Consider the following 26,816-nt stretch of genomic DNA (forward strand, 5'->3'; position numbering starts at 1 on the left):
CCGGGGGGACAGAGAGCGGCGGGGCACGGCCCGGGCGGTACCGGGCGGTACCGGGGGGACAGAGAGCGGCGGGGCCGGCGGAGCGGGGGGCGCAGCCGAGCCGAGCCCCGCGGGGCCGGGGCGGGGCCGGGGCGGGGAAGGGGCTCCGGAACGCCCGCCCCGCGCGCAACCTGAGCGCAGGAGCGGCGCCACGGCCCCGCCTCGGCCGGCGGCGGGAGCGGCTGCGCTCGGCTCGGCCCGGCTCTGCCCGGCTCCGCGGCGCTGCGGGCGGAGCGCGCTGTCCCCGCGCCGCGCGGTGTCCCCGGCGCCGCCAATGACGGCGGCCGCTGGCGGCGGCGGGGCCGCGGCCGGGTGAGGCGGCGGCGGAGCGCGGCGGGCGGCGGTGCCGGCGGGGCCCGCGCCCTCCCGCACCATGTCAGCGCAGGGCAAGTTCAAGAAGGACAAAGAGATCATCGCCGACTACGAGGCGCAGGTCAAAGGTGCGGAGCGGGGGCCGGTGCGGGGCGCGGCGGGGTCGCCTTTGTGTGCGGGGCGGGGACGGGCCGGCTCTGGCTCCGGCTCCGGCTCTGGCTCCGGCTCTGGCTCCGGCTCTGGCTCCGGCTCCGGCTCCGGCTCCGGCCGCGGGGCTGCGCCGCCGCCCCCCGCCCCTCCCGCGCTGCGGCAGCGCCGGGCGCGGAGCGGCGGCCCCGGGGAGGAGCCCCGGCCCTGCCCGCCGGGCGCTGCCCCCGCCGTGCCCAGCGCCGGTGATGGGCGCAGCTCGGTCAGCCCCCGGAGCGCCGCCGGCAGCGGCCGCCCATCGCGGGCAGCGCCCACCCGGGCGGCGGCTGTGCGGGGTCGGGAGCGCTGCCCGCGGCCTCCCGGCGGGGAGCGCATCGATCCTGCGGTCCTTATGTAAGGAAGTTCGCCTTCGTGCTCCGGCCCCTCGCCTCCAGGCCCGCAGTCATTATTATGCAAGTGCCGGTGGTGGTGCGGGGTGCGGAGCTGTGCGGCAGTCGCTGCCTCCCTGAGTGTTGGAGAAGAATAAAACTACGGGTCTTGTCTATTGAGATCACTGAGCATCAAATGCCAGGCTCCGAGTCAATTCTTGTTTCGAAGGAAAGTTGGTACCCTGTGACACATGGCAGCTCTGCAGCCCAGGGAAGGGCTCGGCGGGTTGAAGGCAGAGGGAAATGAGCCCGTGTAACCAGCCTTCTGTCTGTGGCACACCCACGGATTATCGTGTTGGTACCAAACTCTATTAATGGGCGTTTGTGGATAACTTAATCAATCTGCTCTTTATTGCTGTAATTGCTAATTCTGTTAGCTGATGACAGTTCCTTTTCCCACCTTTCGATGGAGGATACTCTCAGCTGCTTGCTTCATGCTCTTTCCTTGCATTGCCTCCTTCAGTCTCCCCGCTATTATATAAAACCAGCTCCACTCTCCCTTCACTTGGTTGTTTTCTATGGATGTGTGTTCACCACTTCATTATATTTAAGTGCAGGACATGGTTAATTAAAAGTATTAAATAGTTTTCCTTCAGATTAACTTGTGCTTGTGCAAACTCAAGAGGTTCCATTTTTTCCAGCTCCCAGCTCAGCTGGGTGATGGCTGGTCTGCACAGACTCCGCTTGGAAAAGTCTCTGCCTAACTGCGGCAGCGTGATGCCGAGGGAGGGATTCTGGGGAAGGGGCTGGCTGTTGGTTTCGTGCCATTGTTTACTTTCGTGCATTTCAGTCTTTTGTAGCTGGCCTCAAAGAGTGACGGAACAGTCACAACACACCCTGCTCGGTGCCAATTACCTTTCTGCTTGTGTGTAATTTGGGCAAATTGATGTTATTGCACCCTGCAGTTAAGCAGATGAAATATTCTTTTAGTCTGTGGTATTGTTCGTTTTATGGGAGGGGATTTGCATTTGTTCCCAGAGACTGTCCCATGGTTTCACGGCATTCTCAAAGATGTCCTGGGCCGGGTGATTCCTGCTTCTAGGGTGCTCGGGGTGCAGAGGGGTCGCTGCGGGCAGGAGTGGTTCTGAGCTGTTCCAAAAGCTTCGCTGTGGATGTCTCCAGTGCTTTTTCTGATTGTTGTTTGTAACTGGAGTACTCAGGCCATGATCGTTCTTGGCCTGGCTTCTGTAGCCTCATGGTTTCCATATGTGAGGCAGTTAATGCTGGAGTGTGTGTGAGGGTGTTACATTACACCACACCGATCACGTTTTGGACATCTGTAATGCAGACAGTTTGCTGATGGGCCAGTAATAATTTCCTTGGTACTGTTCTGTGCATAATTACACCTCCAGGAATGTCTGATTCCTGATCTAGGGTACTTGATCTGCTTTCACCTGAATAAAGGCTAATGCTTGTGTTGGCAGGCTGTGACTGTGCCTGTGGCTGGGGAGAGGTGGGCAGGCAGACCCCAAGGGCCGTGTGTGCCACCCACCTGCTGCCTTTGAGGAGGTGGCAGCTCCATCCCTGGACACCCTGGGTCTGTTGGAGGACCAGGGTGGCCTTGGGGTGATCATGGTGAGATGCAGGAGCTCCAGTGCTCACAGCTGTGACTGGATTGCCCTCACTTGCTGTCACCTCTGTGCAGAGCAGGGTGGTTCTGATCTTCCCACCTTGGTAGAGTGGAGGAGGATAACCATCTGAGCTGGGAGGGATTGGTGCAGAGCTGTGCTGAAGCCTGTGCTTCCTCACGGAATAGGAGCCGTGTAAAGAAAGGTGGCTGGGCGGGCAGGACAGCAGTGGGTCAGTCGTAGGGACCCAAGGAGGGCTGCTGGCTGAGGATGCACTGCAGAAGGAGCAGAGCTTTTCTGTGCTCAGTTAAGTGTGCCAGCCCAACATGGGCCAGGGTTTGTGGTCATCTAAACCTTCTCTGAGGCTGTGACCGTGACCATGAACACCCACCTCCAGTTGTGCAGAGTCTGGTCACTCCTGGCTTGACTGAAGGATTGGATGTAGGCTACCTCATTATCCCAGATATTCTGCTTATTTTCTTCAAGGATTGAGTCATTATTCTATTCATGTCTAATCCCTTGCTACCCTCATGAAGACAGTTGCCCAAACCTCCAGAGAAAGGCTAGAATGGAAGAGAAATAGGGATAAAGAAAAGGGGAAGTGGTGGCAAGGGGGACTAACAACCCAAGTGTTGATAAAGAAATGCTGAAATATGAAGATGATAACAGATGAAAATTTGAAGCAGTGATCTCATACTACGGAGCCTGGCCTGGAATCTGAGCATGGCACAGTGCTTGTCCCCACAGCAAGGACAGGAAAATGGAAGGGAGAAAGGTGGAACCCTTGTGTGAGCTCCAGGGCATGTGTCAGCATGGATGGAAGAGAAGTAACCCCAGCAAGGCTGCACTGGAAATGCATTTGAAGATGAGGTCAGAGAGGACTGGAAGTGGGCGAGGTGCTGCTGTTGAGGTGTCAGCCAGTGCTGGGTGAGGCAGTGATCTTCCAGCAGTGCCTCAGGCACATGAAGCCCCGGACCAGAGAGAGGAGCTGCCAACACACCTGGAATGACACGGAGGGGGAAAAGTTACTGAGAGCGATTGCAGAGAATTTTTGCTGAAGCCCCTAGCTCTGGTTGTTGGGCACTAGAGCAGAGGTGGGGTGGTTTGGGGTGGCCTGTGGGTCGCTGCAGGGCTGGAGCTGAGCCCTGCCTGACCTGCAGGTGCTGCAGCAATCGGGGAGCCCACGCGCTGTGTGGGGAGCGAGATTGGAAGGAGGACGGTGGAACTGGGGAATTATCTTCCTGCACAGGGTGATTTATTGGCCTTGATAGCTCTGTATCTCCCTTCCTTTCCTGGAGATTTGTGTCTGCTCCTCTCACGGTGGGAAGGAGTTGTCCTGAAAATGCCTGGAGAGATAGCGGGGGTGTGTGAGGTGTGTGTGGGTCTGTCTGCTGGAGTGCCCTGCTGCTCACACTGTTCTGGGCTCTCGGGGAGGGCCGGGGGCTGTGACAGTGCTGCAGGGGGCAGGAGGCTCTGGCTCGGTGCCACTGTGCCTTGGGGAGTGGGAGCAGTGATGGCCGCTGCTGCAGGCGCTGTCCCTGCAGCTCTGCAGCGTGTTCCCCCTGCATGGAGACCTCTCTGTCACCTCTCCTGCACACATCAGCGCTGCCAGGCTCCTGCCCACTGGGACCTCTCCTGTCAGTTATCCAGGCTCTGTCCTTCCCTGCTGCTTTGCACCCTCCGGGAGAGGGGAGAGCTGGCCCCAGCACTGGCAGGAGATGCTTGCTGGATGGTACCAGAAAGAAAATACTTAAGAATACTTTTAGGAAGCAGGTTTTCTTATTTGCCTTAGCCTTGCAGACAGGAGTGGTGGTGTTAAAAATAAACACCAATGGAGATCTGGCTGCAGATTTACAACTGCCACATGACAGCTGCCTGCGGAATGCAGAACACAGCAGATCCTTGGATGCACAATTTAAAGTGCGTGTTTTCAGATGTACAGTTTTAATTGGTCTATCTGGCCAGAAATTGAAATAAATGTCTCTCCCTCATTACGGTCACATGCCTGATTTGTGGCTTTAATGCAGCAAAACGAACCAGTTTTAATTATGCAGATGCAACCGCCTATGGTCCAGCGTTGGCAGTCTTGCAGAAAATTGTGCATTGTGTTGATTGGCTGGTGAATTTTATATTGCTTCCTGCAGTTTGGCCTTAACCCCGGCAAAACACAGGTTCCTGTGTGATCCCTGTGGCTGCTGTTGGCAGGGGACTGCTGTGAGGCAGTAGCATCTTGTGCTGTGTGACTGGCAGGTGACATGATCCTCTGTGATCCTGGAGGTGGGGCTCTCCAAATGGTGCATCTGGCTGCATCGTGGCAAAAGGATGATTCCTTGGCTTCTGGGACTCTTGGCTGCTGTGTAAATTGATAATAAAACTAGGGGTTTGATGGTTTTAGCATATAAAAACACTAAAAAGATTTGCAGACTTGGGCCTAAGAAAATCAACGTATTCTTTCCCATTTTCATGAAGTTTAGGTTAATTTATCATTGCCTGTTAGCTTCCTTTGACTTCTATTGCAGTAGCTGCATTTCTTCTTCCATATCTGCTTTCTTTTCCTACCTCTTGCTCTCTTTCACTTTGCTCAGAAAATGTTGGGAAAATTCAAATAATGTTCTAGGATACTGGTTTACTCAGGGGAGGAGCTTTGCTTCCCAAGGAGAATAGGAATCAAGGCTTGAACTTGAGAGCTCATTGAGTGAAATGGTTCAGTGCAAGAGAGAAAGTTGCACCCCTTTGTGGGAGCTGGTGGGAAACTGCTAAGTATTAGTCACAAAAACACAGAGAAAATGTCTGTTGGCTTAATTGTTGTGCTTAACAAAATGTGGGGAGGTGTGACCGAGTGTGCCTGGTGTAGCTCAGCTGGCTTTGGTGGAGCTGCCTGCAGCAGGGAGCAGAGCCTGATGAGTCTCTGCTGTCTGCTGTGAGACTTGGGGAGAGCTGCTCCAGGCTGGGTGTCACCACCCCAATGCCTGCTGTGGTTCCTCCCTGCTCTGTGAGCACGGCCCTGGCAGCTGGGCTTTACAGAGCCCTCGGTGTGTAGGCACTGGGCCACGGGCAGGGACAGCAGAGTTCAGGTGTGATTCTAATGAAGATTAATTCTCAGTTTCCAATGGAAACAGTTTGAGTTTGTCAGAGATGTTCCTGTGAAGTGCAAGTCCTGAGTGCTTCAGCAGAGGCTGGGGTGGTTCAGCTGAGCCTGCAGCTCCTGTGTGTGAGTGACCACCACCAGCTCTGGGCAGCAGCTGCTGGGATGGTCCAGCCATCCTCAGTATCTCCTCCTGCTTCTGACTCGGGGTCAGAGCTGCTGAGCACTGTGCCCGGGGTCCTGGCTTGTCCCAGGGCAGGGGGCTGGTGGCAGGGGTCCTGCCATGCCCTGAGGTGATTTAGATGCAGAAGAAGATGCTGTACGCCTGGCTGTGTTTTTACCTGATAGCCGGCAGGTGCCTGGGTGTGCAGCTGGCACTATTTGTCAGTCTGCCTCTCCTCCCGATAACAATAAAAACCCTCCTACAACACTTATTCAAGGCCTGTAGCTAGTCCTCGTTCCAGGTGAAGAGTTTTAAGTGCAGCACCAAATAGGCTTCAGGTGCTTAGCAGATATTTATAAGCCTCTGTAAGGCAGAATGTTGTAAGTTCTGTGCGCAGTTTCAGCTCCTGCCAGGAGCAGGATTTACTCTCCCTTTTGCTGGCCTGTGGAAGATGGGGGGATCCCTCCCCTTTGAGCTCCCAGGTTTTCTCCTGCCTGGGTTTGGCTTGGTTTCAGTAGCTGTTCACCTGTAACCACTGTAAGCAGTCACCTCCTGAGATGCCTTTCCTGCCCTGGGAGGTGCCGTGCTCCTGGCAGGTGTGGGACAGTTCACACAGGTAACCCCTGCCTGGGGCTCAGGGTTCAGCAGCGTGTGCAGGCGTGTTCCTCATGCCATCAACAGCCAAACTGGTGTGAAGTCATCTCCCCTTTCTTACAACCTGGGTGGCTCTGTAGTCCTGGCTGTGGATTTAATCCCAGGAGCTGCCAGCAAAGCCTCCTCCAGAAAAGGTGAGGATTTCTTACTAATGACTGCTGGGCTGTGTGTGCCCCACCTCTGTGTGTTAGTGGCTGTGCCACAGCCGTGGCTGAGGACATCAGGTGGGTGAGCAGGTGAGTCTGTACCTGTCACTGCTGACCTCCTTAGGGCTGCCAGCCCTTGCCCCGTGCTCCTGCTCTGCGCCTCTGCTTACTGGGTGCATTTTGTGCTGTTCACGTCTTCAAGAGCTTGATTTGTAAACTTTTCCCTGACAAACTGGCCTGAGATAACTTATTTTAGCCTCCCTTTGCTCTCTGTGAGGCAGTTGCAGGGGCTTGGACAGAGGCAGCCACTGAACAGTGCATTGCAACATGCACTTTTAAGAGAGGAAGTGGTGTATCAAAATGAAATTCAGGGGGAGTTCATGTGGCTGTGGTGTGTTCCTGGCCTGGACCCGGCTGCTGTGATGGGGCTGTGTGTTCCCTACTGCCTGGGTTTTGGGAGTCTCTGTAATGTCTGTGATTTGCCAGCAGCTTGGCTTTAGAGTTCACATGAGAAATGGCCCCCTCACAGTGCGGCAGCCACGCCAGGGACATGGAGCCCTGCGGATCATCCCAAGGTTGTGCTGTTTCTCCCGGGGCTGTTGGCACTGAGCAGTGAGGAGACAGCTGGGAGGATGGCCATGGTAGGGGAGGAGAGGTTTTAAATCCTCCTTAATTAAAACATTCCCCTTTTTTTTACCAACAAAGACGTCTAAAAAAGGTGTGGTAACATAGTCCCAGAGTGGAAATTGGTGTTTCCTAGGCTCTTGTGGAGGTGGATCCCCAAATTCAGCTCTGCAGGCACAGCATTATCAGAGGGGAGCAGCAGCAGTGCCTCTGGCTGGTGTTCATGTGGCTGTGGGCTGGTCTGTGTGTCTGTACTAGGTGGGCTCCCCAGTTTGGGGACCTCTGGCCTGGCGGGGATTGGGGACCAGAGAGCTGGAAACTGGGAGAAGGCTACTGCTGCCAGTCTCTTGCTTACACAGCTGGTGCAGCTGAGCTGCCTTAAACAATCTGCCTCCCAGAAGTGTTTCTGTTAGCTTTCCAAATGTGCTTTCCTGGCTATGAAGCTCCACTGAAAGGAGGTTCTCCGTGTGGTGCTGCAGGTTTTAATCTGGAAGCTGCAGAGTTTGGGAAAATTACACAGCCACACTGTGTCCAGCAGCTTCCAAGAAGAATTTGCATTAGCATTGGTTGCTCTTCTTGCCTTTGAAGTTGGAGAATAGTTTTGAAGAGGGTAAAAATACCTTCAACTTTTTCACCTCAGCCTTTGGGAGGAACAGTTGTATCTATGGCAAGAGATGGCAGTCACTGGAATGTGTCTGGCTTCCCAAAGTATCTCTGGAAAACATTGCTCCATGTTGTCTGTAGCCATGGCAGGTGTGCAGGACACTGAGGGACTGTGGGGTGAAATGGTCCCGGTGTCTGTGTCAGCTGGGAGAGGGGAGGAGGTTGCTCCTTTGTTGAGCATCTCTGATGTGCTGCCTCAGGCAGAGGAGAGGGGATGCTGCTCTTTGGGATCCTGTTCTTCCTGCTGCTTCTGAGAACGCTCAGGGCTGCAGCACTCCAGGGCAGGAATTTACTTTTCCAGCAAACAAGCTGTAGTGGGGGGTGAAGCTGGGTGCTGTTTTACTCTGGCTCGTGTTTTAAGTGTAAGTAAGTGTACACTGGATTAAGTGTAAATATTTAAGAAGAGAGAAGGATACAGACATGTAATTGACCCAGTTCAGGAGATGGAGGACTGACTTTAATGATTCCCATTAAGGGAAGAGGGAATTCGGTTTTCCGTGGCTTCTCTTCACCTGTTAGTCCAGCTTTGTGGAACAGTGTTGCACACAGCAGGACTGCAGTAGTCCCTGTTGTGGACTTGGTGAAGTAGTGGCTTCTCCTTCCCCATGGCAGAGCTCAAAGATGCGTTTTGTTCGTGCTGTTGTGGTGCTGCTGCTCTGTTTGTTTGAAGAGTCTTTTGTGGTCTTGCTGCTTTGTTTGTTTGAAGAGTTGTTTGTGGTCTCCAGGCACTTCTGTGGCACGGTGAGAGCCCGAGGGGATGTTCTTGGTTTGGAACTTCAGGAGGAGATTATCTCAAGAACAGATCTAAGCTCGAGATCATCCGTTTGATAATTTTAGGTTGTTGGCCTCATGTGTGTGCACAGTTTTTCTCTCGGTCAAATGTGCTGATAAATCAGCAGTTGCTTCATGGGTGTCGGTAAGAATTGGAAACGCTTCCCCTGCCCAATGTGCCAGAATTCTGCTCTACTTATGGTGCAGGCTGAGTACCCAGATCAGCGGAATGCTTTCCAGAAACTGTGTGTGTGTGTGTCCTGGTGGCTGCCAGCAGCTGGGATCCGGGGGAGCTCACACAGCGAGTGCCGTGGGACGTCACTGTCACTGTAAAGCTCTGGCTCAGGGCCTGGCCACAATAGGTGACACTGGCTGTCCAGTGACCTAATGGCTCCAAGTGGACTGGGTTTGGTAAGGAGTCTGGGTTTAAATCTTCACTCCCTTCTTTTTTGTACTTCATGGAAATTGGACTCTGATGACACTTTAATCATTGACATTATGGAACTCATGGAAGGGTAAGGACAAGAGATCAGACTGTTGGTGTGGCAGCCTGAGGCTTTTGTGTTGGCTGAGACAATTGAAGATTTTCTCTGTGTGAAAACAGGTGAATTGGTCTTTGGGAAAAGCCTAAATGATAATTCATTCAAGACAGCTTGGTAGCGTTGGAAATCAGTTAAAGATACAGACTTGTATCCAAGGTGGAGAGAGCGAAATCCTGCTTCCATTTTGCAGCATTGGCAGCGTGGCAGGACTGAAGCTGCAGGAGAGCTGGAGGGTGGGAGCTGCATTGCCAGAGGGATGGTCAGGAGGCAAAGCCTTGTGCAGACAAGTCCTATTGGGAATGTTGCCCTGGAGTGGAATGCAGTGTGGAGCAGTGGGCTGTGGCTTAGGACAAGATGGGAATGGTGTGAAAAATGCCCTGTTTAGCTGCTCAGTTAGTGCAGGAGGAAACACTGCTGGCAAGATAATCCTGCCAACAGCAGAGAGTATATTTAGCTTTTTCTTAAAATCCCCATCTAATGCTCCTGCCTGCCCTCGGAGGCTGATTAGTCACTCCAGACTGATGCTGGGGCTCAGCAGGTGACCTGTGGTCACTGTGGAGCTGGATCTCTGGACCTTGTGGGCAGGATGGGGACGTGTGTTCAGTGATGTCTCTGGAAGGGTGCTGTGGACAACTGACCAGCAGTGACTTCCACTGGAAGGAGATGGGCCCCCAGCCGATGAAGATGGATTGGGCCTTCTAAGAAAACGTTACTGTACACACCTTTTCTTGCTCCTGCGTTATTTGGGAGAGTGTGCTGATTCCTCTGGCAGCTCAGTGTGCCTTAAATGACTCTTAAGTGGTGGGGAAATCCTGCTCTGGCCAAAAGAGAGAAGAGTGTAATTTGAAAATACTCTCAGCTGCTGTCAGCTGTGTCACTGTGGGTTTAGGCTAGTCCTCCTGAGTGGGTGGGATGTTGTCCGTGGCCTGTGGTGCTTCGTGTCCTTTGGGATCATGTGCCAAAACCCATGTCACATGAGGGATCATGCAGTGCAGCAGTGTTAGGGGGAGTTATGGTAATCTTCACCTTGCTCTTCATCCTGCCATGGCTGAAGGCTGTCCACACCCACCCCTCCAGCAGGACCAGTCAGGGGAAACTGCTTTGGGGTGTCCCTTCCTGGAGGTAAAACCCCTTGGCTGTCACGCTGAGGACCTCAGCAGTAAGATGTGTGCCCCTGGGTGCTCCCTGCTCACCACCAGGGTGTTTGCACGGGCAGTTCAGTGCAGTCACACCACACTACAGGCTGGAGTACTCTGGGCTGTTTTTGTTTTGCTTTTGCTTTTGTCTAATGGCTGTTTCTCTTCTGAAGTGGGCATGTTTTCCAAAAGGCTGAGTACTTTTACCATCAATATTATGTACAGTGAAGCATGCTGAGGCCAGCACAAGTGAGTACTGTGCTTCAGGGTGGAATGTGATTGCTGGAGAGATGAGAAAACAAATTTCCCTGTGCTGAGTACACAATTGGCTGGATACATTGGAGTTTCACCTGCAGCATTGAAGCAATGCTCTGAGAGGCCACTGGATTAAGTTACCCTGGCATGTCTGTAAATGCCGTGTAATAGCTTCAAAACAGTTAAGAGCATTAATGGCTGTGTTTTCCCAGCCTTCCAAGAGGCAGTGGGATGAGGCAGCACCGGGGGGCTGGGGAGCAGGGCAGCAGTGGTCCCTGGCGTGGCCCTGTGTGGGGTCTGGGCAGTGTGAGCTGGGCTGGTCCGCACGCCTCGGTCACCGTGGTCTGGTGTCCTGCCCGGCTCCCAGCCCAGCTGCTGCCTCCTGGCTGGACACAGTTCCTCTGTCTGGGGGTCAGGACCGGGTGGATCTTCCCCAGCACGTCCCTTCACGTGATGGAGATGTCCTGCAGCCCTGGGGAGAGCAGGCTGCACCCTGAGCTCCCCATCAGGGATGGGAAATGCTGTTCCTGCGGCGTTGTACAGAAATCCTGAGAGCCTGCAGGGGAGAATGGAACCTTTGGTTGTGTCACACCTTGGGGAGCCTGGGCTGCCTCTGGATGGGGCTGGGCACCACCAGGGAGAGATGGAGGAGCTGGGCACGTTGCAGAGGTCATTCTGCAGCAGATGGCCTGAGAGTGCCCTGGGAGGTCTGAGTGCACTCCGTGCTGCACCCAGCGAGGGGTGACACCCTGGCCACTTGGAATTGACTTTTACACTCATGGGCAGAAAATCTTGTGTTTTGCCAGCTTTTCCATTAATCATTCTTGATTTTATTTTCCATTACATACGTTAAATGTTTTGTAAGGGATTTCCTATTGCACTTTTTTACCACTAAAGAGAATGGGACTTCTACTCTGGTAATAAATGAACATGGAAATCAGGATCTCCACTGTAATTGGATTTTTCAAATAGCTCAGGAAAAGCCTGAGGAAGTGTAGCAAAGAAAAGAGTTTTAATTTGGAATAGATCAAGTAACCTGGGAATCAGACTCTCAGTAGGTTCTTTCAAAGCATTTTTTGTTTCTTTTAACATCCTTGCTGGATCGTGTTCTGAGTGACTCATGGCTTTAAAAGCATTTTTTCCTGCATGTTTTTTCCTGCTTGTGTGCTCTTGACCTACTCTTGCTAAAATTCCTGAAGAAATACTAAGTAAACATATTGTAAGTGAAAATGTAATTTTCTAAACCCCTGGAAGTGAAACCATTACAAAGAGTACTCGTAGAGTCATTGTTCTGCAGGATGGCAGTGTGAGATGCACTGTTGAAATAACAATAATCTGTTCCGTGGGAGAGGTCAGCTCCAAACTAAGGGGGAGTAGGAAGAAGAGGAAAAAAGAAATGCACACTCTTTTCCTCTCCTCCTAATCACACAGCATGTACTCGTGCATCCCTGGACTGTGTTACTGATGTAGCTGCCTACTGCTTTTAAATGCCTGTCCAGGGCAGTGAGGAGACATCTGTGCTGCATGGGAGAGGAGCCTGGAGCAGATGGTGTACCTTTCTTGAGGCTCTAGATGGAAGGAAATCATTTTGCAGGTCACAAAGGCAGAGAGTGATTTCAGAATTAAACCTTCATTGGGGATTTCGTGGCGGTTGGTCACGGGAGCAGTCGCAGGTTGTGTCCCCAGGATTTCCCTGGCTGTGTGTGAGAGCTGGGTGCAAACCCCAGCCACCCCAGTGGTTCCTGGTGCCTCTAGTCTTGTCGGTGTGCCAAGAATTTACGGGGAGGCTGGTCACGTTGTCACTGTGAGTTTGCTGCAGTGTCCTTGTCTGTGGTGCACATCACAGTGACAATGAGAAAGACATTCATGGTCACCAGGCTAACTGCTGAGCCTGCAGCGATTCATGGTGGCAGGACACCTTTGGAAGAAGGAAAAAGTCTTCAGCGTCCTCTTCTTTGGGGTCTTCACCAGGCTGCACGTGTGCAGAGTTTGTTGGGGAGAAGTCCTTGTCCCCAGTCGTTGTGTGAAGTCTCGGGTTTCCCAGTAGCTTAGCTGCTCTTTGTCAGCCTGCATCCGGATGACTTCCAGCCAAGACAGAGGGGCAGCAGGTCCTCACAGGCTCTGAACTGCCGAGGTGTTAACTGTGGCTCCAGATGCAGCTTCAATGGGCACCCAACATCCTCCACTTCTGGCCTCACCCTGGCAGTGCTGCTGAGCTTCCCCGTCCTCCTGCATTGCCGGCCTGTCCCAGGATGGAGCCACCTGAGTGTCTTTGGCACTGCCACCGCTCCCCTTTGCTGCTGTCCCCAAGTGCTGCCTGCGCCGTGGGGCTCCGTGCTCTTTAATTGTTGTTTGTCATCGTGGGAATTGCTTGTTCTAAAACCAATTACAACCTGACAAAACTGATCTGCCTTATTTACAAATACATCCATCTGGTCGTGGATTGCCTGATAGCGCTGCCAGAACAATGGGAGGCCCGGGTTGCTGCTGGGAGTTCCCAAAGGGCTCCTGTGCAGCGCTGCCTGCAGCCATGCAGTGCTGTGCTGCAGGGGTGCTCTTTGTAGGACAGGGGAATTAGTGATCAGAGTAACAAGCGCTGTGCAAACCAGGCAGAGATAAAGCAGTGTGATAAAGCAGATAAAGCCGAGATAAAGCAGTGTGTGCCGTGTCCTGGCCCCAGCCAGGAGCTCTGCAGCCCGTGGGGAGTGAGCGCTGTGCTGATGCAGGTGCTGCAGAGCAGCTCCAGGAGCAGCAATGCTCGCTGTGTCTGCCACCATGCAAGCACTGCAGGAGCTCTCTGCCCTGCACAGAGGAGCTGTGTCAGGAGGAGGATGTGCTGGAGCTGGAAACCTGGGCTCTTTGGAAGGGGCTGGTGGTGCCGCCACTCGGGTGGGCGTTCTGTGCCCTTTGGCTGCTGCAGCGGCTGTGGGAATCCAGAATCTGCAGGATCCCCAGCTAAGGGAAGTTGGCAGATTCCTGACCTTCCAGAAACCTGTGTGACAATCGAGGCAGGGCTAGATTCCTCCTTGGAAGCTGCAGTCTCAGAGCAAGGTTCCTGTAGGCAAGAGGAGGTGGCAGGTGCGTGGGGTGCGAGACTGATTCCTGTGTTCCTGGAACTCAACTTTGAAAAGGCTCAGAAAAGGAGGAAAATGAATGGCTGGTGTTGGGACATTGGAGATAAAAACCATCACATCTGGTAGCTGAAACTGCTTCAGACTATTTGCGTTTGCCTATGAATGTTCAGTTGCAGTTTAAAAAAGAACTGAGACATTATGAGTCAGTTCTGATTTCACCCTTGGGCCAGCAGTTCAAAGCTGAATATAGTGAATTTCAGAAGCCTTCACTGAAAGCCTCTGTTCCTTGTTTACTCCTTGTGTGGCCCACAGAGAGCAGGAAACATACGGACATATACGTCTACATACCTATATAAACCAATATAGCATAAGGAAAACAGGCAAGAGTTGCCTCACTAAAATAAGTAGTTGAGATTAGTGTCTGGGCTTTGGCAAGTAACTGGAGGTGAGTGAATTAGTTCTTGTGAATAATTGGTATGAGAAATTCAGACCTGTTTTTGTTTGTGATTTATCTTGGAATGAACTTTAACTTTTATATTTATGAATAATCACTCAGTTTTCTCTGGCTGGCTGAATAACTGAAAATTCATAAATTTGGATTAACTGGCAGTACAGAATATTGTAATCTGTATACGGAAATCTGTGTTTACATGGATCTAAGTTTTTTCCATTCCCTGTCACCATAGTAACAAGAGATTTTCCATAAGGGTGAGCTAGTCTGGCAATGGGAGTGAGGTGGGACAATTCCCATTTTACCTCCAGATCTCTGAACGTTCTTTGACCTCTTAGCTCGGATTTTTAGTACCACATTAATGTGGGCTTTTGGTGATGGGCTTGTTGTAATTGGTGACTGTTACCGTGCTGAAACTGGTATTTGAGTTATAATCCGTGGTTTCCTCAGTTCTCAGCAGTGCCTGTTTCCTGTTCCTGTTCAAAGGTTTTTCATAAGCATTTTTCTGAAATTCATTAGAGACAAATAAAAGCCCTTTGATTTTCCTCTCCTTTTTTCTCCTAGTACCAGACCGTAGTTTAAAGCTGAAAAAAATCTGGGGGGTTCTTTTCTCCCAGGGGTTCTCCCATGGACAGTGTGGGGCTGTGACTGCTGAGGGGGTGTGGGTTTGGCCAGGTCCCTACGGCCCCAGCACCCAGAGTGTGCTGGTGCAGCCAGCTGTGGAGATGCTCCAGAGGAGCCTGGCATTGTACAGTGCTGTTCACATGGGGACGGGTTTTGTTCACTAGCTTTAAATCCAAATAGAAAATCATACTTCCATGTTGATGATCTCCTTGAAACATAATTATAGCTCAGTATAGTGCAGCTGTTCCTTATCTCAGTAAAATATTCTGGCTGGAGGCAACTTATTGGACATAATTTATGAGCAAAGGCATCTTGTGACATTTTTTGAGAGGAGAGAGAAAATAATCCATTAAAATTTACGGTAAAATTGTTAGGATAAATGCTGTGAATTTTATAAAAGTTCATTTGCTTATTAATGAAATCTGTGGCTAAATTTAGGTGACTTCTCTACACATTCCTTAGTTTGGACAACTTCTCTGCTTTATTTTATTCAATTTCAGCATTTATTTGAATCAAAAGTTCTAAGTTAAAGGGAATTTTTTTCACTGAACTAAGTCCACTGAGTTTGGAATTAATCCCTAATAAGAGATAGTCACATAATATATAGATGTTATTTCAGGGAGATATTAATATGTAGCTTTCCACCTTTTCACTGAATTGATGGTAATTTTATTTGTAATTTCCATTTTAAACCTTACAATAAAAGTATGCATTTCGAGTTTGATCTTAACAGTTCCAGTGTGTTAGAAGTACACCATTATTTGTAAGGGTCCTGGATGTTTTCTTTCCTGCACTTTGCTTTGTGGTCAATCTGTCTGTAGCCTGTGCCTTCCTCAGCTCCAGTGTGTCTCCCTTAATTCCCTGAAGGCCAAAGTGTGATTTTTCCCGAGCGGAGTGAGCACAAGGCCATCAAAGGATGAAGCCTTGAGAGTGCTGCTGTGGCTGTGTGTGCTGGGCTAGATGAGGTGTTCCTCCCCTCCAAGAGCTGCTCGTGGCTCCTGGAGAACTCCCCTGGGTGCTGCACTAGAACATCTTCAGCCGCGGCCTTTTTGTAGCAGTAAGTGTGATGTCTGGGTGTGAGCAGGGGGATTTGTGTGTGTTTCCCCGCGCACCTGCGGCGTGGCCTGGCTGCCGTGGCTGAGGGCACGAGGGCCCTGCTGTCCCCTGGGCCCCGCGGTACGTGTCCTGGGCCCTGCTGTCCCCATGGCCCTTCTGTCCCCATGGCCCCGCCATCCATCCCCATGGCCCTTCTGTCCCCATGGCCCCGCCATCCATCCCCATGGCCCCGCCATCCATCCCCATGGCCCCGCTGTCCCCATGGCCCCGCCATCCATCCCCATGGCCCCGCTGTCCCCATGGCCCCGCCATCCATCCCCATGGCCCCGCTGTCCCCATTCCCCTGCCATCCATCCCCATGGCCCTGCTGTCCCCTGGGCCCTGCTGTCCCCTGGGTGCTGTGGAAGGGTCGTTCGGCCAGAACACTTCCCCGGCTAGCGCCTCTCCTCTGGGCCCTCACATCTCTGGCAGAGCACGCGGCTTTGACAGACGCTCCTCTTGCCTGTTGATAAGATCCCGCAGTGCTGGGAGATCTGACATCTGATCTCCCGGGGTGCTCTGTTTAACTGATCTGATACTTCCCCGCTACGGAAAGGAAATTTTATTTTGCGTGGAGGAGGTGACTGCGTGCCTGCCTTTTCCTTGGCGCCTGTGGAACGGGATTCTCTGCTCGAGAGCAGCCCGGCGTTTTGGGCTGGGACTCGCTGAACTGTCACAAGTTACATTTCTTGAAGAGCACACTAATAAAGTAATGGTGGGGCTGGTCTCTAACTGGATTTAAAATGCTTCTTGTAATTCACTAATGTCTTTCCCGTCATGTTGCCAGAATGTATGCTGTGACTTTGAGGAGGCAGCAAATGCAATTTGCAGGGAATTCTGAACGGCCATTTATTTTAAGCAGGCTCTTAGTTCTCATTTGGAGATTCCTGCCATTGCTGAGGGGCTTTCTCCTTGTTCTCCTGGCTGTTTAATCCCATGGGAGTGCTGGAGGCCCCTGAATTGTGCTGTGTGAAGCCTTGTGTTCAGTACAGTTTAAAGGAGGTGATAAATGTCGGGTGCTGGGGTGTGAGCTGGTCCCAGCCCTGGCTGCTCGTGTCCCGGGCTGTGCTGGCCCTGAGCTCTGCCCGGCCAGCGGTGAGCGAGGCAGCGCACACAGAGTCGATGACAAATGCTTACACAACCCTCTGCTTGCGTCCTCTTGCTGGCAATATCTTGTCTTCTTCTCACTAATATCTTTTTCCTCTTTTTTGCAGTGTCCTGTGTCTTTATTGATACAGATTCCTACAGAATTTTGCTAAGAGCACACCAGCCGCTGGTCTTTGGCAAGATGGTGCTTTAGACAAAGAGCAGGAGCTGTGTTTCTGTGTGCTCTTTGCTGAGCAGAGTAACTCTGCTGCTGCAGGAAGGACACAGCTGTCCTGCCCGTGCCGCTGTCAGTGCAGGAGGTGCCCTTTATCAGGGACTGTCATCGGCAGGAACAGTCAGTGCTGCTGAAACTTACCATTTGGTCCTATTTTTGCATTTATTAGCATACACTGATTATTCATAGGAATAATTACCCTTTACCAATTCACATTACTTTAGATGGGTTTTGAAAAGCAATCAAGAAGAGTGGGAATGATAATGCATCAAAGGCATATGGCACAAAAGAAATAGGGTGCCTTTTATGTAAGTGACCATGTCGAGACACTGTCAGCTTTTCCCTTCAGAGTGTAGTTACTGGAACTCAGTTTGATGGTTGTGGCTAGAGGCCACAACGTGCTCCCTACCTCAAAAGTCGATTTATGCTTTTTGTCTCACTTCTGTGTCCCTTCAGAAAGGAACAACATCATCTTGGGGGGAGCAGCGTGAAAACAGACAAAACCATGTACTAGGTCATTTCACCATTCCAAGGTGCCTTGCCTGTCCCTGAACAGGTGGGGTTAAATTCTGAAGTGCTTTTATTATCAGGGAGCATGTGGAGCTTGGAGGATACAGCAGATTCTTGTTCACCCTCAGCCACAGAGAAGAGCACTGGAGTCTTCTTCATGACCAGGGCCAGCACATTTCTTTAGCAGGGGAGAAGGTCTGGACAGTACAGTCAGATCTTTGGGCCTGTTTAGAGAGTCACCCACCTGTGCAGTGAGTGCTGTGGAGTGTTACTGTCCCTTGATTGTGGTGAGTCTTCTCTGACTTTGAACTCGGCAATGGAGATGAAAATCCGAGTGTCACATGGGACTCATGGCCTAAAAGTACTGTACTGACTGTGATCTCCTGCACTGGGTTACAGATGCTGCTCTGAAAGCCAAATGTGATGTGATGAAATAAGAGTGCCTTGGTAGACAGAGATGTGAAATGAGTAATCCTTAGAGAAGGGCAGGAAAAGGCGGGGCTCAGTTCAGGTCAGAGGACAGGCTGAGCCGTGGAGGGGAGATGGGGCTCCAGTGGTCATGCACATCTTGGAGGAGGACAGCAGCAGGAATACACAGGGCTGGTGTTCCTGATGCTTCAGTAGTTAAAACCTTGTTTTCTCAATCCAGGGAGATAAATTCTTCTGTTTTTCAAATGAGGTTGAAGCTGCTGCTGTGCAGATTGGTACAAGTGTTGATCAGCTGGTGCTGCTCGGCAGGAACAGCTCCACAGCCCAGTGTGGTTCCAGTCAATACTGGCTGCTTGTAGGGAGCACAAGTCATCCCCTCATTGGGAGTGTCTCACAGGAGCCATGGCTCTTGCACAGAAAACAAACACCGGTGAGCTCTGGCAGATAGAGCTCCGGGATGATTTTGCTGACATTGTCAGAATTTTAGTAACTGAGAAGAAATCTCCATTGAGGAACATTTGCAGAGGGTTGGTTACACACTTCACGTGCAGGGAGGGGTGGGTGTCAGCTCTATTAGTCTGGAATAATGTGTTGTCAGGAGATCTGAAACTGGGATGCCGTTCAGGCTGGCTCTGTGGATTCTGCTGCACGTCATTCATGCACTGTTCCACATTCCACGTGCATTATTCTAGGCTAAATAACTGAGCCCTAAGTTCATCACTGCTTCAGCTTTGTGCTGTCAGATTGGAATGAGGACACGCTCTGAATCTGTGTGATAGAGTGGGACTTGTTCCACCAGAGGCTCGTGTTAAAGGAGGAACACAGTTATTGTAGGACTGGAGACTTCTGTTTATTCCTGACACTGATGGCAGGATGTAATCTTAAAATTAGGAATTAGTGTGAGGAACAGTGACAGCATGCTGCCACCTTTATTTGTTTGAAATTTGATATCTAAAAGAATCTGTTTACAGCATAAGGAGAAGAGGAAGATACAATTTTCTACCAGAAGTCCTTTGGTACTTTACTTGATTTATGAATTATTTGATAAACACGGATGTGCAATAGCAAATAATACTTTTAAACAATAAGATTATGAATGTTTTTTTTCACTTGGGGGTCTGAACTCATGAGATCTCCTATCTGGGACCTCAGAAGTTCCTTGGACTATGCCATGCTCACCCCTTGGCAGCAGTAGGTGCAATTCCGTGGGGGATGTTAGTCCATAGGGTGCCACTGAACATTGATGGGGAGTTTGGTTTGTGCCAAGATGGGCAGAGACGGTTTCAGAGCAGGAGGAAACGTGTCCCCGGTGTGTCTGAGGTACACTGCTGTAAACTGGGGTGTGGGCTGAGTCCCAGATGTGCTGAGGGCAGGGACAGAGAACAGACCCTTCCCCACCTTTCCTGCTTTGCTCCTCTCGCTCGAGGGACACTGACGGTGCGGAGGGTTAGGCTCCAGTTCAGGTCTAGCTGACTGAGGAGATGCTGCTAAACATAGCTCAGAGTCACGTAGAGGGGCAGTTTGATGTGTGGGAGAGGATGAGGATAACGCATGGAGCAGAGGAAGGCAAGGCTGGCTCTGGGGAGGAGCCCAGGCGCTGTTCAGAGTCCATCCCGGCGGCTGCTGCTGGGTGTCTCAAGGGCAGAGGTGAAAGGTTCCCGGTGGGAAAGGGGCAGCCCTTTGTGCTGCTGTTCCCGGGATAAAGGATCCCCGAGGGAGGCCCGAAGGGGCTCTGCCCCGGAGCACACAGAGCTGTGAGTGCAGCCTGCTGCTGGCAGCTGCTCTCCGAGAAGCTTTGTCCGTACTCTGCCGTTTTAAGGGGGTGAAGTGTGGCTGATGCCTTCAGCACGCAGCAGGCTTAGAGCAGAAGGAGAACTCGTGTTTGGAACGCTCCCAGTGGGTAACACACTGCACGTGTATTATGGAGGCTCGGGAACGATGCTTAAAGAGGCTGATCCATCCGGCAGGCGACTTGGACAAAGCAAATACCGAGACCATTAAGATCTCCTCTTGCTCAGCTTGACTTGTCCTTGTTGTTAAGGTCATTTCAGTGTGTATTTTGATAACTATGAGGTTCTTGTGTAACAGCTTTGTGCTTGAAATTTTTTTAAATTCAGTTGGAAAACATTTTGCCAGATTTTTGTCAAGCTGTCAGTGAGGGCTTTCTTACATGCAGGAGTGATAGAGAAATACTTACGAAAGTAATTTTTCTTCTTTTTCACTCTTCGGCTGACAAATCAGGAGCAGCAGCTTTTCTGGTCAAGCAGAGAAAGGGAATAGCTCTCAGAGGACCTGCAGGTGTGGTTCTGGATTGGAGGGATTGAGAGCCTCTCAGTCACTGCAGGGAGTGCGCAGGGAGCATCAGTTCTGTGGGTTTTATAAGCTTGTTCTAATGTCAAACCCTGTCCTAAAAATGTGCTAAAATTGCCTGAGGGTATTGACCCGTCAAGATTATCTCAGGGCCAAGGGAAGTTCAAGATTCCTGCTCAGAGAAACTCAGCATTTCTTCTTCCCCTCAGCAGAAGGGGATTTTGGGAGAGCTGGGGTAAAAAAACTTCCATATGGAATACAGACTCACAGTTAACAATAACACTTAAAAAGATGGTGATGTGTGTAAGGCACTGCTGCTGCCTAAACCCTCTGTATTTTAGCATATTTGTACCAGGCTGTAGCAAATCCTTCCTCTCCCTTTGTAACTAAGTGCTTGCTTTAATCTCTTTCCAGCTAGCTGGAGTTAGTGTTGGCAGTGGTAGCACGGTGTGGATGGACATCCTAAGGCCAGGTGGAAGGATACCCAGGGGAGAGGCTGCCCGTGAGCTCAGGGCAGGGAGCAGCAGCTCAGACCAGGCATCCTGAGCTGGCTGCCCTGCTGTCTCAGAGTGTATCTGTCAGACTTAGCCAGGTTCTGTTCCTCTGAACTGAAGTCGGGCAAGGAAAGAAAGTGGAAGGCAAGGAAATCCTGGGTGTCCCCACCCATCCGCACTGTGGGGCAGAGGATGTCCCTTCTGGATCAGTTTTGGAAGGGCAAAGTGTCAGAATTACAGGCGAGAGTGATAAATGTGACACTGTCAAAAGCAAATGTAGTTAAAGCAGCTTCTAAATAAGCCAGGAGCAGTAGTGAGTCAGCAGAGGGGCTATAAATACCAGAGCTGATGCAGCAGCTGCAGCTGGGGGGCCACCAGGGGAGAGGGGAGCTGAGAGGCTCTGGGATGTACCAGGAGCCACATGTGTTTTGAGAAGCTGTCAGAGAGAAGAGAACCAGAACTGGTAATTGCAAGGTGCTCTCCAGATGCTTAGTCTGGAGATAAATGGTTGATTTTCTTAGGTCCTCCCCTAGATGAAGAGAGAAGCAGAAATGGTGACTCAGAGCTGTGCTTTTGGCAGGGGGAGCTGGTGCAGGTGTGTGGACACCTCACCTGCACTGGAGCAAGCACTGCTGTTGCTTTTGCATCTGTAGTCCCAGCACTCTGGAGGGAGAGTTCACAGCAGTAAACAAACCTGTAATTAAACAGAGTTTTAAAGCAAAGTCTGTGTTAACTGTCTCTGTGTGGTGTTTTTGGGAGATACAGAAGCAGGGGAGCAGTCCCTACATGCTGCAGGTTGGGGGTGTGCATGGAAGTGGTGTGGTCACAGCTGACAATTCAGAAAGATTAAGGGCAAAATAATGTTCTGATGTGCTTTTGCTGTTGAAGATTATCTGGTGATAAAAGTCATGAGATGTTTATTTGGGGGGAGGTTTGTGTATGTAATTGCTTCCTTTTACACCTTGGACATCTGCAGTCACGTATTTTTAAATGAATGGTAGAAAGCAGGGGCTGACAGTTAATCTTTAATTCCTCTCTACTCTCCCACTCCTGCAGGGCTGTGCCCACTTACACACTCCCCTCTGCTGTCCCCACTTGCCAGAATGATGCAGTGCTTCTTATGCTTCCATTTAGTCTTTGTTTTCAGTCCTTAGTTTAGGTGGATATCCATGGTTTTATTTGGAACAGTCCCCATGCCCCCCCTGCTCTCCCTGTCCTCAGATGGGGTGGCAGTGGCATGGTGAGGATTGCCAGTGGCTCATTCCATCCTTCTGCCTCCTGTGTGTTTTGCTCAAGTCTGGATTTCAGGTGGGCGGGCAGTTCATTACTCCTTCTGCAGCAGTTATGCAGATTGCGGTCTGAGCTTATTTTAGAAGAGCAGAAATCAGGAGCAATTAGCAATCTGCTCAGGAAGGAGCTAGGAAAGAGGCAGGCACAAGCTCTGTGGCATGCAAAGGACTGGGCTCTTTGCTGAGTTTGGCCAGTGCTGTCCTCATGGTAGTCCATGCCTTGTCCATCAGCCGGCAGCTGGAATAAAGCCATTGCAGGTGGTTACTGTGGGAGTTCCTGGGGTGTTGTAGGTACAAGGTGCAGGCTCAGGGGAACATGGCAGCAGTGTTGTGCTGTCCAGGGCAGGCACATGTGTCCACAGCCCAGGGCTCAAACCAAACCCCACAAGGGCCACAGGCTGCCCCAGGACATCCCAGGTGCCTCCTCAGCCAGCACCGTGGGCAGCTGAGGGTGGGTCAGGCACAGGGCAGCTGAGCCTGGAGATCTGAACGAGGGGTGGGTCTGCCTCTCAGTAACAGTTCACACAAATTAACAAATGCCAGTCTCTATCTGCTCACCCTGCCAGGATGACACATTAGTTCGTTTTTGGAGTGACTGTTGTTAACCTGGCTGGTATCTCAGCCAAGCTGCAAGCCCCATGCTTTTGCCTTGCATGAAGGATGTGAATTCAGAGAATTGGAGAGCTCTGCACCTCAGAGTGGGAGAGAAGAGAGAGGGGATTTTTTTAAAGAACAGTGCCTTGACAGAAGGAATGCTGGAATGTTTACATCTATATCTTATCTCCCATACGTGTGTAACACAAGGCAGGCGTGACAAGAGAGTCCTGCAGGAGCAGCTCTAGCTCTGCATACCAAGGGAATAGAGTGAAATATTTGAGGGATTATTTTCTGGAAGTGATGGACACCTGCAGTGACAGCTGATTTTAGCCAGAGCTGTAGCTGCAGGAGCTCTTTCTGTCCTGATAGTGCTTCAGGAAAAGCCTTGCACACTGCTGCACATGAATTGCATTTGTCTGCTGGCTTGCTTCCCCTGGAGCTGCCCAAGTACATTTAATGCCCTTTCTTATTTTTGGGTGGGAATTTAACACTCCTGTACTACAGCAGGCTCTTTCTCTTTTCTTTGGTATTGTTTATCCATAACCGTCTGGTTCTGCACCCACTAATAAATGGGATGCTGGGGAAGATGGTGAGAGCAGACAATGTGCTTTATGCTGATTTATCCTCCTTTAGAAGGCGGGAACACAATCACTTCGTACTGAAGAAATGAAGCAAGCGAGGGCGATAATCTCTGCTTTGTGGGTGGCAGCTGCACAACCCAGTGATCCCAATGTAGAACATATTATTAGCCTCAAGCTAAGCTGTCTGCAGTCTGGAAGTTGCCCCAGGTCTATAGTAAATGATGAATTCGTAAGGAGGTTGTGAAGTATTGGGCTGGATCCTGTCTGGTATGGAAAGCCCTTTGGAGACAGTCACCCCACGGCTGTTGGATTCCCCACTGCATGCTCCTTACCTTCTGAATATCCACGTGGTCCTTCTGCACTGCAGCAGTGACATTCTGCAGGTCTTTGTTCACCCCGAAACACCCCAAGTGAGGTTCTGCAGGTCTTTATTCACCCCAAACACCCCAAGTGAGGTTCTGCAGGTCTTTGTTTGCCCTGAAACACCCCAAGTGAGGTTCTGCAGGTCTTTGTTTGCCCTGAAACACCCCAAGTGAGGTTCTGCAGGTCTTTGTTCACCCCAAACACCCCAAGTGAGGTTCTGCAGGTCTTTATTCACCCCAAACACCCCAAGGCCGCTGGTGCTGCCTGAGGCTGCGTTTGCAGCCCATTGGGGAGGGTGGTGCTGGTTCTTGGGAAGGAGAAATTCCTCCCTATGTTTATGCTTCCTGCCTGCAAGTTCCAGGCTGGCTGGATCCGGCGACAGATGATGCACTTTCGTTGGTCACGGCACAGCTTTCCCTTCCTATCCCGGCATTGTGCTTTTTCTGGCGGAGGAGGAGGAGGAGTGAAGAGCAGTGTCAGCCTCGAGCTGGTGTTTTGCTGATCTCTGAGGCAGAGGCTCTGAAGGAAGCAGCACCACCGATTCCCTGGCAGCAGCTGAGGCTTTCCTGCTCACTGCTGATGAAGGCAGTGAGCAGAGCATCTGCACTTGCCTTTGGCCTGGACCTTCGTGCTGAAATTGAAAAAGCACAGTGGAGATAGTTGGCCAAGAGGACATGGAAGAGCAGCATTTCTGGGTGATGAGGACATGCTCCAAATGAAGCATGATCAGGCTCCAGGAATGCTCAGGAGGTTTTGGTCTGGAGGCACAGCAGGAACTGGATCAGACCCTGGAGGTGCAGAGGAGGTTTTGGTCGGGGCACAGTCTGAAATGAAGCCGACCATGCCAGGTACAGGCTTCAGGGAGCCAGTTGCCCGTGATATTTTTAGGAACATTAAATCAAACCAATAAAAGAAATTGGGCAGCTGCTGCTGTTGGACTTGCTGATTCCTACAGGCTCATCAGTTTGAATCTACTGCTTTGGAATTAATTTTTCTTGTGGTTTTCTGTGTCCCTTCGGACTGGGAGCAGTTTGGCCTTAAAAAGAAGTTCAGGCTCATCTCCACCACAGAAAGGCACAGTGGAAAACAGCAACGGCAGAGATGCCCAAGGAAAAACTTGCACATCTTTATTATCTGTAAAATTAAGTTGTAATCCATCCCTCTTTCTTGAAGATGTTGAGGCTTATAGGATGCTTTGAGATGTGACATGAGAAGTTCTTAAAAGGAATTATCCTATATTTTTAATGCTTGTAAATATTATTCTGGAAGAGAATTGGTTCAGTGGATCCATGAATGCAGAGATTTTTCAGGCCAGAAGGCACTGCTGGGTAATCTGATCTAATTTGTGTGTATAATATTTGATCCTGTTAGGGCTGTACAGAGGTTGGGGAACTTGCACAGATACACGGGGCTGGCTCCAGGAACTGTCTGCAAAGCTCCGCTCTCTTAATGATCTGTGAAATCTTTCCATGCTGGGATTAAGGAATGTGAGGTGCTGAAGTGACCCGTTTAATGATCTTCTGCTTTATTCCATCTCAGTGGCTCAGGGCAGAATTCACATTCTTCTTCGGTCCTTTCTTTTCCAGTTTGAATACATTCTCCTTTGCATCTTAATAGCATCGAGCCCAGAGCTCCGGTTACATCATTTCAGGGCTTTCACTCGGTAAAAGACTTTGTGCAGGATCGCGGTGCCTCCCGTGCGCTGTTTGCAGGCTGGAGAGTGGACAGATGCGGGATCGGCTGCGCAGGAGGGCAGCCACAAGAGCTGTTTTCTCTGGGGAAAAAGCCACCATCTGCTTTTGTGAGGCGTCCTTTGCTCTTCTTAAATCACAGCAAACACAGGAGATCTGTTTGGCTCTTTCTTTTTTAATGCTTTTTTTGCATCCTTTGTATTCCTAACAGGCAAAAGCAGCGGGGGCACAGACTCAGCAGAAGCAGCTGTTCTGCCTTCCCCTTCTCTCCCTGCCCCTGCCTGGGAAGCAGCTGGGGACAGACTCCCTTGGGCAGAAATGCTGCCTGTGGGGCACCAGGGATTCCCCAAAACACCCAGGCAGCAGGCAGGGGATTGCCAGGGATCTCGGGATGCTGGAGGTTTGGACCTCTTTAAACTTTGGCTTCTTTAATGTAACACCAAAAACCCCAAAACAAACAAACCAACCCAAATCCAAACCCCAAACAACAAAACCAACCCCAGCCTCCTCAAAGTCTTTCTGAACGAGTATTTCTGGGGTCTCGCTCCACCTTCAGTCCTGTAATTTCTCCTCCCCTTGATCAGCATGATCAGTGCGGGGCCACAGAGCCCAGACAACAGGGTGTGGGGCAGTAAATGAGATTTACTCCCTCGGTGCTGCTCGCGGTCAGACAAAAGTGGCAGCAGATGTGACCGGTTCAGGCTCTGAATTACAAGTGGCCGAGTCTCTGTTCCCAAGGAAACAGGGAGGTGCCGGGGGCTGTGGGAAAAGGAGCAGGAGGATGCTGCCCCGTGCCCAGCCCTGTCCGGGGCTGCTGTCGTGTCCCTGGGCAGTGTCACTGCAGTGGCACGGAGGGCACACACCTCTCTGCTGGCGTGAGCCTTCGGCCAGAGCAGGCAAGGAGTGAGTGGAGCAGAGACCTGGAGTGGCTCTGGAGCTTTCAGTGCTCCCTGGAGCTGTACGTGTGCTGGCCGTGGTCCTGTGCCCTGCGGGCCGGGGCTGTGCCTGTGGCAGGGGCCATGGAGAGATCCAGGGTGGGACACTTCCAGCGGGGTCACAGCCTGCTGTGCTGCTGCCTGGCCTCCGTGCCAGCCAGGAGAAAACAGGAAAACAGGCACTTTAGGCACTTCTGCTGCCTAAATTCAGCCCCCAAAGCTTGTCTGGTCGCAGTGGAGACTCCTGTGGTAGAGCACAGCTCCAAAGTGAGCCTTCACCCTGTGTCCAGCATGTGGCCAGGATGTGGGGCAGTACCTGCTGCCAGGCTCTGGCTCTGCCTGTGCCTCTCCTCACAGAGAGGCAGGGAATAAACCCGCCTTGGGTCAGTCTGGCTCATTTCTGTGGGTGGTGCAGGGTGAAATAAGCCATCTCCCATGCTGAGTGAGGATTTCTTCTGCGAGCAGGTTTGCCTTCTCCTGAGTCTCAGCGAGGAAGGACCATGGCCAGTGTGGGGTTGC

At 51.3% G+C, this 26,816-nt stretch overlaps 1 protein-coding gene across 2 annotated transcripts in view; it reads left to right on the forward strand.

Annotated features, from left to right (window-relative positions):
- Positions 1-347: 347 nt before the first annotated feature.
- SRGAP3 (SLIT-ROBO Rho GTPase activating protein 3) overlaps positions 348-26,816 on the forward strand; it is a 68,854-nt gene continuing 42,385 nt past the window's right edge. For both annotated transcript variants that reach the window (XM_066327129.1, XM_066327130.1), the window contains exon 1: positions 348-479. In XM_066327129.1, the coding sequence (XP_066183226.1) occupies positions 413-479 (67 nt within the window). In that variant the 5' untranslated portion in view covers positions 348-412. The remainder of the gene's footprint in view (positions 480-26,816) is intronic.

This window comes from Sylvia atricapilla, chromosome 11 (assembly GCF_009819655.1).
Source record: "Sylvia atricapilla isolate bSylAtr1 chromosome 11, bSylAtr1.pri, whole genome shotgun sequence".
Classification (NCBI taxonomy): Eukaryota; Metazoa; Chordata; class Aves; order Passeriformes; family Sylviidae; genus Sylvia; species Sylvia atricapilla.